Genomic DNA, 13,350 nt, shown 5'->3' with positions numbered 1-13,350 from the left:
CAACAACAGGTATCAACTCATTCTCGCATCAATTTCACAGCAAAAAACAGCAACTTTTTCACTATTACATAAATCTTACAGCAAAAACACCAACTTTTTCATTATTACAAGAACTCACAGGATATAGAGGTAACCGAGTGAATGTAGACAAGGATCAAGTTGATCGAGGTAAGAAACCAACTGAGAAACAGTGTGGGCCCCAAATAACTCTTCACATTGTTTGAGAATCCTTTGTAGATGATTAAGGTCTGATAAATTCCCTGAAAATCCTTGGGTTTGTGCTACTATGGCGTCCATGTTCACATCCATCTTGTTTTCTCCCAACTCCAATTGTAGTGCATCAATGCAATTATGCTGCCTTTTATCGAAAAATAAAATCTAAATTACTTAAAATGTTACGTACTTATTTTATAATTGGGAAAAGAAAACTCTCAAAATTACTGTACTACTTGCTTTATTCTATTACTCCTCCTACGTCTATAATCTATATCTATATTGTAATAATATATTAAAAGTGTGAATATTCTTAAAAAATAATTTAAATTTTTATATAGACAAAATCATCTTTTTACCATTTACTTAAATTATTATTTAATTATTTTAATAATATTAATTATAATATTGAATCCTAAAATATATATAAAAAAAAAAATTAAAAGTATTAAAATATATGGTAACAAATAAATATTAGGGTAAGAAAAATTAGAAAAAAAACTATCTGAACTCCTAAAATTTAAGAACCAGACGTGTAGTAGCTTCTTATTTTTTGAATTTTTTATTCTTCTAAATTTGGTAGTTATTTATGGGAATATATATATATATATATCATATCATATTTAGACAATTTCTTTGAAAAGATTTTTGGATTTTTATAAATTAAAAATTCTTCTACAACAATATACTAGCATCTTCAATGAACATATGAAAAAAAAATTAAAAAATATTTTTGATCTTAAATCATTCTTCATTATTTACTTTAGAATTATTTTTTACGTCAAGAAATATTTTTGTAATATTTTTTTACTTTAAGGTGCATTGATTTTGCAGGTATCTTGAAGATGGTTGATGATGATAATATATATAGCAGCTGATGATCTGAATTTTGAAAGGTGATTATTTTGCATGATAATTTTTAATTTTGAATGATATAAATTATTGTAGCTATTCATTCTTTTTTTTTTCATTTAACGATTTTTTTTTTATCTTCTTTTATGAAATGATATGTAGTTTATCAAACTTTACGATAAAGAAAAAGTTAGTATGATGAAAGCATAGTTAAATATGGCCGTGGAAGAATTCAATAATGAACAAAGAGACACAACAAGAGACAAAGAAGAGAGCGAGCGAATGTTTCTCCAAATGTATTCACAGTAAGAAAGAGTTGATAAGCCTTTCTCCAAAAGTATTCAAGAACGAAGAAAAAATTTAATGTATAGTACAATCCTTGAGTCTATTTGGAAGGACATGCGAAGCATGAAGTTTGGTTAAATTAAACTCACCTCTTCAGATTAGGCTTTTTTTTTTAATAATATTTTGAAAGGTGGAATTGAGAATATTCATTATTATATGGGAATAATTTCTCTTTTGGTTAATTTTTTTTTCATCTCATATATATTTAACATTACTTGAATTAAGTAGTAGTAGTTGATAGATGTTGTCACCAAGATAAGTTAAAGATGTTAGGCATTATGCTTCGATTCTGTTAAATATGTGTTAGAATTTCTCCAAAAGTATTCATAGTATGAAAGTGTTTATAATTTTTTTTTTCAAAAGTATTCATGAATGAAGTAAAAATCAACGTACAACACAATTCTTGGGTCTACTTGGTAGGACATTCGAAGCACGAGATTGGCTAAATTGAATTACATCTTCAATATATTAAATTCATTAATATCACTTGAAACTTCTGGTGGTAAAATATATTTGTGCTTACAATAAAATATATGTTTTGAACATTTTGCACTTCATTAAAAACCTTCATATTAAATAAAATCGTCTAATTTTAAATATTTAAAAGTTACACGTGCGAGGCACGTGCAACTAAACTAGCTAATTAAAATAGTACATAGTTAAAGGTACACATGTTGTCAATATGGGCTAGGCCTGTTGGGTCGGTCCGACTCGACCTGTAATTTGATGGGTTGGGCTTCAATTTTTGCAGCCCATTCATTTAAGAATAGGGTTTTTTAGCCCGATCCGTATAAGCCCGTGGTCCGTGGGGCTTGAGTAATGTGGGTTGGGCTAGCTCGTGGGCCGATTCGTAAGTTAAATACATGCAATTATTTAGATTGTTTATTAGTATTTTTATTTGATTCAAAGGATATAATGTCAAAAGTTATTTAATTTCTCAATTAGGAGCATTTTCTAGGGGTGTTGGAGACATGATTAACAAGTATCAACACTATGTAATATTGTCTGGTAATATTTATGTTTATTAATATTCTAAAATTAAATTATAAAATATTATTTTTTTAAAAATGAACTGGCCCGTGAGGCCCGCAGCCCACAGAGTAATGGTGTGAGCTTGGTATTTTTTGACCCATCATTTTGATGGGTCAACCCGATCTGGCTCGTCAAACTCAAAGTTCGTATGGGCTGGGCCGACCCGTATTAAAAACTTAAATACTAAAAAAACTATACAACAAAATACTAGAAATAATAATCTCCTAAACAGTAAACAGAGTAAACGATGTCGTTTTATAAAATAACCCACTCGGGTTTCAGGTGGACGCCAAAATTGAGCTAACCTTTTTTTTGTTCTTACGCGTGCTGCACGCATCTCGATTAATTTTAAATATATGCTACCTCCATCAGTGTTTGTTCGTATTGAAAATTGAAGTGAGACCTCGTAATACTCAATTGAGCTAAATCTGTTGATGGAGAATTGTGGAAAGAGGACTATAGTTTCAGATGATGCAACAGGTAATTCAGTCTGTACATCATGTGGGGTTGTTCAAGATTTTGATAATTACGATGTTCAAATTGGTAGTGGACCAATTGGAACATACGTTCGTACTGGCACTGCTGGTACTGGAACTGTATATAATTATAAAGAAACTAAAATTTACGAAGCACAGAAAGAGATTGAAGTGTTAATGTACCAATTAGGATTTTCTGTTAATAAATGTAGTGAAGTAAATTATTTTATCATGTCCCATGCTTTTTTTTTTGTTGTTGTTTTACTATCCTTTGTCTTGAGTGGGGATCTATCGGAAACAGCCTATCTACTTCTTTAGAGGTAGTGGTATGGATTGCATACATTCTACACTCCGCAGATCCCACGAAGTGGGAATATACTGGATTTGTTGTTGTTGTTGTAAATGTAGTGAAGTAAATGATATGGTTGTGAAAGTTATTGATGGGGAGTATGGGCGAGGGAGGTGGTTTACTGTATTGGTTGGTGCGTGTGCGTATGTGGTAATGAGGATGGATGTAAAGGTATTGAGTATTGTTAGAGTAGCAAATTTGGTGGGGTGTGATGGTTTGTAGAGTTGTCGATTTTCTTGATTTGAAGTTGCCTGGATTCGATATTGTGGATTCGTTTGAGTATTATGTTAGGAATGGCGCGAGTTTTGGTGCGGTTGATGAGGATTTGATTGGGGGGATTTTGAACCAAGGTCTGTTTTTGGTGCAGTGTTTGGTTAAGTGGTATGTGACAACAGGGAGGAGACCGTTGCCTGTTGTGGTAGCGGTTTTGGTGTTTGTAGCGGAGTTGAATGGAGTTGATTTGATGATTGAGGATGTGGCGAATGAGTTACAAGTGGTGGTTGTTACGTGTAGGTTGAGGTATAAGGAGGTTTTAGAGAGGCTTGTGAAGGTTTCTCGAGGTTTGCCTTGGGGTGGAGATGTTACGGTTAAGAATATTATGAAGCACGCGCCTTTTGTTATTCAATGCATGGAGTTGAAGTCGATGTCAAAGAGTAGTGATAAAAGGAAGAGTTTTGAGGATGTCGGATTTGATCTGGATTACTTGATTGATGATTGTTTGAGCAATGACAATGATTACGCTTTAGATGTTGATGACACCGAAAATGAGTTGCAGTATTTTCAGATGGAGCGTGTGTCAAGGTTGAGCGATGAAAGTACAAATAGGTTCCAAATTTCACAAGAGTGTTTGGCGATGATTTATTCAAAGATCAAGAATGAAATGTACGTAGTGGAGTCGACAGACAGCAGAAATACTAACACGAGGAAAAGGAAGAGAAGGTATGACATACTTTCGTACACGGAGTGGTGGAAGGGTGAATCGGAAATGAGCAAAAAGCTTTTAATGAAGCAAATAGTGGAGAACGATGTGGAATTGAGTGCTATGCCTCCTTCTTATCATAGCGGTTGCCTGGCATATGAAAGGAGAAAAGAGGAGATAAAAGCTGTAAAGTGTCGAATCCATAAGACAATGTATCCTTCCGATGCTAGTTCAATTGAACTATGCCCCCTCAAACACGTAAATGCTGGCAAGAAAAGGAGAAGGAAAATGCAAGTTGATGTTGATTGGGAGGATTTCATTATCGAGGCCCTTCTCCTTCATCGGGTGGAAGAAGAGCAGATAGAGATGGGGTATTATAAAACCCTGTTGGACTTGCATGTTTTCAACTATTGAAGATCTAATCGGTCAGCTCCAACCGTTGTGTCAATTATGTAGAAAAACTATTGCAGAGGAATCTCTTTATGTTTCTTTGACTGATCTTACGAGAGTATTTGAGCTATTTTTGTGAGTATATCCAGTCTATACATTTGCGCAAGCTCCATATCTTTAGCCATTTCTCTCATAACTGCATCACGTTGCAAGTGTTATCTCATCCAAAGGATTTGCAGACACTTGCTGCGCAATATGCAGATATGTCAAAGAAGATGAACTTAACTAAACGCTGTAGTGGGGACTCTGCAATAGATAGCAAACGACAAGTAGAAGAAGAATCATTTCATGCTGTGTATTATGACGATGAGACACTGGAATGATTGATTCCGCGTATTTGCTTTCATACAACTAGCTTCATTCAACCTCGATTTCATGACATGTGATTGACCGATTCTTGTAATGACAAGACTCGTGCCCACGCAGATGTCAAATGTTGCCGTTACTAACTATGCTTCTGGAGATTAGGCCCCAAGAGTATGAAGATTGCTAATAGAGGAAATCCATTTCTGCTCAACTTTAGTGTGGCTATTTGGCGGTGTTATAAACTTTATAGTATATGCATTCTTGCTTTGTAAAATAACCTCATATCAACAAATGAAAATGTGTTTCCAAATGTTAATACTTTGAAAAGTGAATATGCAAACAGGGGTCGGGTCGCTCGAGGGTAAGACTACTAAAACGTTTGCTTTACGCCCCAAAAATAAATAAACAGAACGAATTGAGCTGAGCTATTAGAGGATATGGAAGATAAACAAAGTACTCTTTCTCTATAATTTTCTGCAATTCTACTATATATATACCAAAAGCAAAATTGACGCAATTTTGTTGTTTGTGTAGGTTGTTCCAAGAGAGTTGCAGTGATTGGTGCTGGCGTCAGGTATCTGCAAAATTGCATTTTTGTTAAAGAGGAAAATCTGCTATCAGTTTATTAATTTTCATTTGATTTACTATTGAAGTGGGTTAGCTGCAGCATACAAGTTGAAAATTCATGGGTTGAATGTCACTGTATTCGAAGCGAAAGGGAAAGCTGGTGGGAAGTTACAAAGTGTGAGCCAAAATGGCTTGGTATGGGATGAAGGCGCTAATACTATGGTCAGTCTGTTAGTTTTTTTGCCTTTGAATTTTGTGCTGATTGGTTATTGTAGTAGTAGTAAAAGAAGTATGTTTTCAACTTGTGCAGACTGAAAGTGAAGGTGATGTCACGTTTTTGCTTGATTCTCTTGGACTACGAGATAAGCAGCAATTTGTGAGTGTTTTGTGATTTAACCTGTGTTGCTCGGACTCTTAAAAAATGTCGACTGTTGTGTGTTGGATTTCCTAAAGTTAGTGTATTTTAGTGTATTTAACCGGTAAAGTTCCTGCCATGTGACCGGGAGGTCACGGGTTCAAGCATTGGAAACAGCCTCTGACAGAAATGCAAGGTAACAATATACCCTTGTGGTGGGGCCCTTCGGTGGACCCTGCGCATAGCGGGAGCTTTAGTGCACCGGGCTGTCCTTTTTTTATTTTCTTCAAATTGTTGTTTATCTCCTAGTCCAAGAGAATCAAGCAAAAATATCAAATTTTGTGCTTCCCATCATTGTAGTTATCAAACAAGTATCTTGCAGACTGAAGGTGAAGGTGATGTCGCATTTTTGCTTGATTCTCTAGGATTACGAGATAAGCAAAAATTTGTAAGCTTTTTGATTTAACCTATGTTGCTCGAACTCTTAAAAAATGTCAACTGCTGTGTGTCGGATTCCACAAAAATGGTGTAGTTTGTGTTTACAAATTGTTGTTTATCTCCTAGTCCAAGAGAATCAAGCAAAAATGTCGAATTTTGTGCTTCCCATCATTGTAGTAGTAGTAGTAGTAAAACAAGTATCTTGCTGATGGGAGGTGAAGGTGATGTCATGTTTTTGCTTGATTCTCTTGGATTCCGAGAAAAGCAACAATTTGTAAGCTTTTGTGCTTTAACTGTGTCTTAACTATGGTACAAGGTATTAGGGATAACTAATCCCGGGATTAATTTTAGAATGAGCTTACCCCATATTTGGTTAGGATAAAATAAATGGGATAACTCATCCCCGGATTAGTTATCCCGGGATTGTAGTGTTATTTTATCCTACCTTGAGAGTGGGATAGCTAAATGCCGGATAATTTTGTTTCCCAACCGAACGACCCCTCGTCCCGAAATTTTTTGATGACTTTAGACTTCAAGCTCCGATTCTATTTGGGGATAAATTTGAATGCCTGAAAACTGCTTTCACTCTGCAGCCACTTTCACAGAACAAGCGCTACATTGCCAGAAATGGTACTCCTGTACTGGTAAGTTTGGTCCATAGCAAGCTTATTAACTTGCATGTTTGTATGCACTGTCGCATTCTCCCGACATGTTCTAAGCTTGGTTTTTAACATCAGATACCTTCAAATCCAATTGACCTGATCAAAAGCAACTTCCTTTCCACTGGATCAAAGGTATGTGGGTCATCCTACCTTCATGATTTACATACAGATTTGCTAAATTCATGTCGCGTCTTCCAAATTGCTCTTTGGGAAATGTCTGTGAAACATCAAAGTTCAAACTGGATTGGGATGTCATATCTTCAAGTCTTGTTGTTAACCTGTTTGAAGTTTGAATCATGAGTTTATTTTTCTATAGCTTATCGAGAGGCGTGCACCAAAATTGAAGAATTTTGTGAGCGCCAAAATTTAAGAATTTTCTTACTACCATCTGTAGATTCCTTTTTCATCTTATATCTCATTTATTTCTAACCTTTTGTGAACAATGATAGTTAATTTTCAAGAATAACGTCTTACAAGGTAGCTTAATAACCGCAGCTTAAGATGCTTTTGGAGCCATTTTTATGGAAGAATAACAAGCTCGCAAAGGTGTCTGACAAACACGAAAGGTACAAGACATTATATCCGAGCTAGTATTGTCCAGGTGCTTTCTTTCATTCCGCCCTTCTCAAAATTTGGCCTCTTCCTATTGTTTATAACAACAATTACCACTATAGAGTCTGCATAGACATGTTGTCTATTTCATAATTACATTCTTGTGGTGATTTTTTATTAGCTGCATCAGATTCGCATCCTCTTGTGCGTCGCCAATTTAGTACTCTTTCGTCCTCCAAATTAATCGCAGGGGCTAGTTAAATTGACATGGTTGTGATACTTATCTGTATTATATGCAGTGTCGGTGGATTCTTTGAGCGTCATTTTGGAAAGGAGGTCTTTGCTCACCTTTGATTGAATTTGCCTCCATGTTCCCCAAATCTTCTGATATTCCATCACAAAAGAAAATCTGTCTGTATAGGATAACTTTAATTTAATATCTAACATCCATATGTTTTCTTGTTACTTGCTAGGTTGTTGACTATCTAATTGACCCTTTTGTTGCTGGAACATGTGGTGGTGATCCTGACTCGCTTTCAGTGAGTATTCGTTTACATCACTTGTTTGTCCGTCCTATATTTCTTTGAGCACAAACATCAGTGGATAAGATAATGGGGTCAATATGCCATTGTATAGTTACAGAATTCCTCCTACATTCAAGTAAAAAAGGTAAAATGGGGGAGGACAATGTGCACTTGGTCTGTAGTAAGTATACTTCATGAGCCATAGATTTAGGTCATGACTTGTTATCTAAACGTCATTCTGTTTATGACTCCAATTTCATTGTTTTCTTTCCCTCTGTGTACACAGATGCACCATTCATTTCCAGAGTTGTGGAATTTAGAGAAAAGGTATGAATGTCCAATTCCGCAATGGGTTGGCAATCATTCTCCTTGCTTACGGATCCTAAAGTTGCAGCGGTGCAACTGTAAAAATCTTCTTGTTGATGGAGGATGCGATTCGTTGAGCAAACTCTTTGCAAAACAAAATCATCCAAATATCTCTCTAATGGAATTTGGTGTCAATACTTGGTAGGTTTGGTTCAGTCATAGTTGGGGCAATTCGATCTAAGTTATCACCTAAAAAGGAAAAGAAACAAGGACCACCCAAGTCTTCAGTTAATAAGAAGCGCCAGCGGGGATCCTTTTCGTTTTTGGGTGGAATGCAAGTAAGTATACTTTTGTTCTCTTTTTCTTCATGCATTGAAGTTAAAGTGCAGAAAATTTAAATGATTAGGACCACATCTTTTATGCATCATTTGAGGGTCATCGATCTATATGATTCCACAGATGACTTGTCTAAAATTTCAAACATGAACTTCACGCACTACATTTGACTTGTATATCTTCTCCCTGTCTGGGTGATTTCGTAGCATTTAAGTTTCTAAGATAAGAGGGAGGTGTAAAGGGATGATATACCAAACTTGACTACTTCGACTCATTCTCTTTATCTTTTCTCATGAAAAATATTATTCTTAATGATAGCTTATATCTCTTTAAGTGAGAGAGAGATAAATGCGCAGTTGATTATCGGTGTCACTTACGTCTTATAGAAACTTGATCCTGTGATTTCTGCTAGTCATCTTTCATCTTAGTGTTATCTTATCCAACTGCTTTGCAGACACTTACTGACGCAATATGCAAAGATCTCAAAGAAGATGAACTTAGGCTAAATTCTAGAGTTCTGGAATTATCTTGTAGCTGTAGTGGGGACTCGGCGATGGATAGCTGGTCAATTTTTTCTGCCTCACCGCACAAACGGCAAGCAGAAGAAGAATCATTTGATGCTGTAATTATGACGGTGAGATACTGGAATGATTGATTCCTTGTATTTGCTTTGATACAACTAGCTTCATTCAATCTCAGTCTCATGACATGTGATTACTCAATTCTTGTAATGACGGACTCATGAATATCTGAGTCCTGTGCAGATGCCAAATGTTGCTGTTATTGACTATGCTTCTGTAAATTAGGCCCCTCTCTGTGACATTAAGAGTATGAAGATTTCTAAGAGAGGAAATCCATTTCTGCTCAACTTTATTCCTGAGGTTTGTGCTTCTGTGGCCATTTGGTGTTAACTGTATAGTATAGGCATTCTAGTTTTGTAAAACATGTTTACAAATGATAATGTATTTCCTCATGGCATTGCACTTATTTCCACAGTTTATGCTTTGAAAAGTAAAACATGCAAAGTTGGTCTTATTTCCAAGAGGAAAAAGGTGCACAAGCACTATATCTACCTGAACACCTATTTTCTGTCGGTGTATCTTGAGAAGAGTTATTATATGAAGTGTCAAGTATGAAGCTATATGTTCTGTACCGTGCATATGTGTATGAACTGTTATGATCATGGGCACTGTTGCAGTCTAGCTGAGCATACGATGTGCAGGTTGATTATGTACCAGTATCTGTTGTTATAACCACATTTAAGAGGGAAAATGTAAAGCATCCCCTTGAGGGCTTTGGAGTTCTTGTACCCTCCAAAGAGCAAAAACATGGTCTGAAGACACTAGGTAATGCTTAGGTATTACGTTAAGAAGTGTAAGTAGTTGGCAACTGCTGTGCCCTTATTACTTCTGCACTGCACGCAGGCACCCTCTTCTCTTCTATGATGTTTCCAGATCGGGCACCCAGCAATGTCTATCTCTATACTACATTTGTTGGTGGAAGCCGAAATAGAGAACTCGCAAAAGCCTCGAGGTTTCTAAAATCCCAATTTGGTTGCAGTCTCATTTACTTTGTCCCTATTATACTTAATGATGATGTTGCTGTTGACTTTTCTAGTCAAGTAAATTTGTTTAATTCTTGTATTCACAGGACTGAGCTGAAAGATATAGTAACTTCCGACCTAAAGCAGTTGTTGGGTGCTGAGGGAGAGCCAACATATGTGAAGTACGTGAATTCCTAGTATACAACTGATCTAGTTCAAGCATGTGTAGGCTTTGGTTTAAAAGTTTTGAGATTGAAAAGCTGTTTATTTCTTTACTTGTAGTCATGTATACTGGAGTAAAGCATTTCCGTTGTATGGGCATAACTACGATTCAGTTCTAGACGCAATTGACAAAATGGAGAAAAACCTTCCTGGATTATTCTATGCAGGTAATGTTTCCATTTTCTTGAATAGCATATTCCTTTTTTCTCCCCTTAGATGCGGCTGCTTTTCAACGAGTTAGGTTCACAACATACACTCTGCTAGAGGCCATATATCGTAAAACCTTCAACTTGGTAAAACCCAAGTCTACTCATAGAAATCTTTAGCCTGGCGTATGCCTACCTAGCATTGATTTGCTTGGCAAGAAAGCTGAAGCTGAGTTGAGGTCTGAGTTGAGGTTCCACCAACATAAATCCCAGTTAATAAATTATTGCCGCTCTATTTTGACATGAGTTCTGCCATGCTAGGTAACCACAAGGGGGGATTGTCAGTTGGCAAAGCATTATCTTCTGGATGCAATGCAGCAGATCTTGTTATATCATATCTCGAATCCATGACAACCGACACCAAAAACCATTGAGAGTACAAGTTCCCTGTTGTCAAGTTTGTGGTGCTGATTGCTAATTCCATCTCAATCCGAGTTTTTTAGTCCACAAATCGTTTAACTTCATGGCGTGAGGAGCAACTTTAACGCGCAGCCAGTGACACAGCTCAAACACAGAACTGTTCAAAAGGGAGTTGCATTTCTGGAAAATGAACTCTGCACGTGTTCAATTTACATACCTGTTATATCAGCTGTTCGTGTCACTAATAGACGTTGGTCAATCTTTAGCACACATTCCCCCTCGCGAGCTGCTTTCTTAACTGTTCAACAAGCTTTACATTTTCAGTCATCTTCTTTCAAAATTTAATCCTTATTCCATTTTGTTTTTGTATCTGTTGTTTTTGTTTCACTCTCTAGTTACTATTCAAATGCTAAATAGCAAAACAAACTATAGTTGATTGTCACCAAGGAAATGGACGGTTGGTGTTGCTAGAATGTGAATAGCTAAGTTGCGTGACATTTTTGAAGAGTCGGAGCAACATAGGTGAATAGTAGTTTTATCAGAAAACTATATATAATTGTGTACATAATACTCCCTCAGTTTCATATTAGTTGGTCCCTATGAAATTGACACACCCATTAAGAAAATATTTAATAGAGGTTTATTTTATCAAATCAGCCTTATTAATTTTGCTTTGAAAATATAAATTTGAGTAAATACACTTTGTTTAGTCATTTAATGTTGAGGGTAGTATAGGAAGAACACAATAAAATACTCTTGATTTCATCAAAAGGGATAACTAAATTGAAACAAATATTTTTAAAAAGAGGGTCAACTAAAACGAAACGGATTTTTGTGCTTTAACATCATACTCAGAGTAACTAGTTCAATTGCATTTAAGGGGTTGTTTGGTAGGGTGTATAAGAATAATGCAAAATATGGTGTATTAGTAATGTTTGTATTTTTCTTATGCAGTGTTTGGTTTGATGTATTAAAAAAGACATGAATTACATAATTTCTAAAAAAAAAATATTTTTTTTTTACATAATACCCTCAATATGTATGTTGGAAAGGATGCGAAAATTTTTGGATGGGTAATAAGCTCTTTAAGCATGTTAATGCATGCATTAGATCTATTGCATTACTAATACTATGAATTTTGAGATATTAGTAATAAATATCTCAATACAAAATAGAACGTGCATTAGTTATACGTAGGGTAAAAAGATATACCAAACGAGGTACTATTAATACGCATCAAACTAATGCATGGATTAATATTTCAATTCACGACACTTAAATGTGTGCCCAATAAGAGCAATAGTTAATATTTTGTAGTTCTCTAGAAAAAAGGCATACTAATCTATGTATCACGTGACTGCAGAATCAAAGTAACCTAGTATTTAGCAAAAATGATAAAGAGATTGTTAACACTTTTGTCTCCTAAACCATTGGTAGTTGAGTAATTTAGTCATTATTCAAAAGGAAAAACAAGGGGTTTATATTGGTTATATCTACTAAAAATTACAACAACATATTCAGTGTATTGTATTTTCATGTAGTGAGGTCTGTAGAGTGTAAAGGGTACGCAGTCCATACCACTAGACCCTCGGCTCGGGATATATAATAGTCTAACAAATAAAAAGCACACAGTGAGATGGGATAACACATAATAAAGGAAATAAGACATCCGCAAGATAATACTATAAACCATCTATCTAAAACCAAACATCATGAACAAGAAATTCCAAGCGCAAATACAAACGACGCACTCTCCCCTACTATAATGGCTGAACTCTTATCCGTCTACCTTAGTCCGAGTCCTCCACACCTTCCTTTTAAAGATCATTTCTTCCGTCAGTTGTAACTTATCCATATAAATGACTAATCACATTTGCATCCATTATTAAAAAAAAATACTAGTGGATGTTAATTTTATTGTCACACAAACGTCATCCATTATTATTGATGATTGCAAATTAAGTCATCTTTAAGATTGTAAATTTTTAAAATTCTCATTTAAAAGAAAATCTTTTTTTTTCTCTTAAAGTCAAAACTATACTCCATAGCCTTTTGCATTATGTGCTAACCAAGGTGCAATTATAGTCATTTTATTATTATGAGTAATAATTTAGTTTGGCTTTATTTCTAGAGGGCCATAATACATAAACACAATTTAAAATGATTTTGATATGAAAATTCAAAAGTAAGCCAACAATAGATAACAAAATGACTCTATAAAACCAGTAGTGCATATCCGGCGCTAAAAACTTACACGCACCCGATGTATACACCAAACTAATATTCTTTACTATGATTAAGTAATTAAATTAAGTAAATTACTTGTTAATTAATCAT

The 13,350-nt window shown here is 35.3% G+C and overlaps 2 protein-coding genes and 1 pseudogene across 3 annotated transcripts in view; 2 read left to right on the top strand and 1 right to left on the bottom strand.

Moving 5' to 3' along the window:
• The window catches only part of LOC107868495 (COP9 signalosome complex subunit 3), a 7,616-nt gene extending 7,165 nt beyond the window's left edge, over nucleotides 1–451 (bottom strand). The window contains exon 1 of the mRNA XM_016715197.2: nucleotides 119–451. Coding sequence (XP_016570683.2) covers nucleotides 119–309 — 191 coding nt within the window. The 5' untranslated portion in view covers nucleotides 310–451. The remainder of the gene's footprint in view (nucleotides 1–118) is intronic.
• Nucleotides 452–2,689: 2,238 nt separating this feature from the next.
• LOC107868496 (protoporphyrinogen oxidase, mitochondrial) lies at nucleotides 2,690–11,468 on the top strand. Of its 2 annotated transcripts, none has more exons than XM_016715198.2 (18): nucleotides 2,690–2,922; nucleotides 5,477–5,516; nucleotides 5,596–5,731; nucleotides 5,820–5,885; nucleotides 6,896–6,946; nucleotides 7,040–7,096; nucleotides 7,460–7,530; nucleotides 7,816–7,852; nucleotides 7,990–8,055; nucleotides 8,327–8,367; nucleotides 8,552–8,684; nucleotides 9,137–9,316; nucleotides 9,489–9,563; nucleotides 9,905–10,028; nucleotides 10,107–10,215; nucleotides 10,333–10,407; nucleotides 10,508–10,614; nucleotides 10,915–11,468. In XM_016715198.2, exons 1-18 carry the CDS (start codon nucleotides 2,877–2,879, stop codon nucleotides 11,025–11,027), a joined length of 1,527 nt encoding a protein of 508 aa, XP_016570684.1. In that variant the 5' UTR covers nucleotides 2,690–2,876; the 3' UTR covers nucleotides 11,028–11,468. The 2 variants fall into 2 exon arrangements, with proteins under 2 accessions (XP_016570684.1, XP_047266440.1); XM_047410484.1 differs by having other exon boundaries at nucleotides 2,710–2,922; nucleotides 5,610–5,731.
• On the top strand, nucleotides 2,929–5,463 carry LOC107868497 (annotated as a pseudogene).
• Nucleotides 11,469–13,350: the final 1,882 nt, after the last annotated feature.

The sequence above is a fragment of the Capsicum annuum genome, chromosome 4 (assembly GCF_002878395.1).
Source record: "Capsicum annuum cultivar UCD-10X-F1 chromosome 4, UCD10Xv1.1, whole genome shotgun sequence".
In the NCBI taxonomy this organism is placed as follows: Eukaryota; Viridiplantae; Streptophyta; class Magnoliopsida; order Solanales; family Solanaceae; genus Capsicum; species Capsicum annuum.
This window is presented reverse-complemented; position numbering and strand designations above follow the sequence as displayed.

What these genes read in the sequence shown, in the direction of transcription:
- LOC107868496 (XM_016715198.2), top strand. Translation starts at nt 2,877, where the DNA reads ATGGAGAATTGTGGAAAGAGGACTATAGTTTCAGATGATGCAACAG. An exon ending in GTGTCTGACAAACACGAAAG is followed by an intron (nt 7,531 to 7,815) that starts GTACAAGACATT and finishes TATTATATGCAG; the next exon opens with TGTCGGTGGATTCTTTGAGC. An exon ending in TTGTGGAATTTAGAGAAAAG is followed by an intron (nt 8,368 to 8,551) that starts GTATGAATGTCC and finishes AATACTTGGTAG; the next exon opens with GTTTGGTTCAGTCATAGTTG.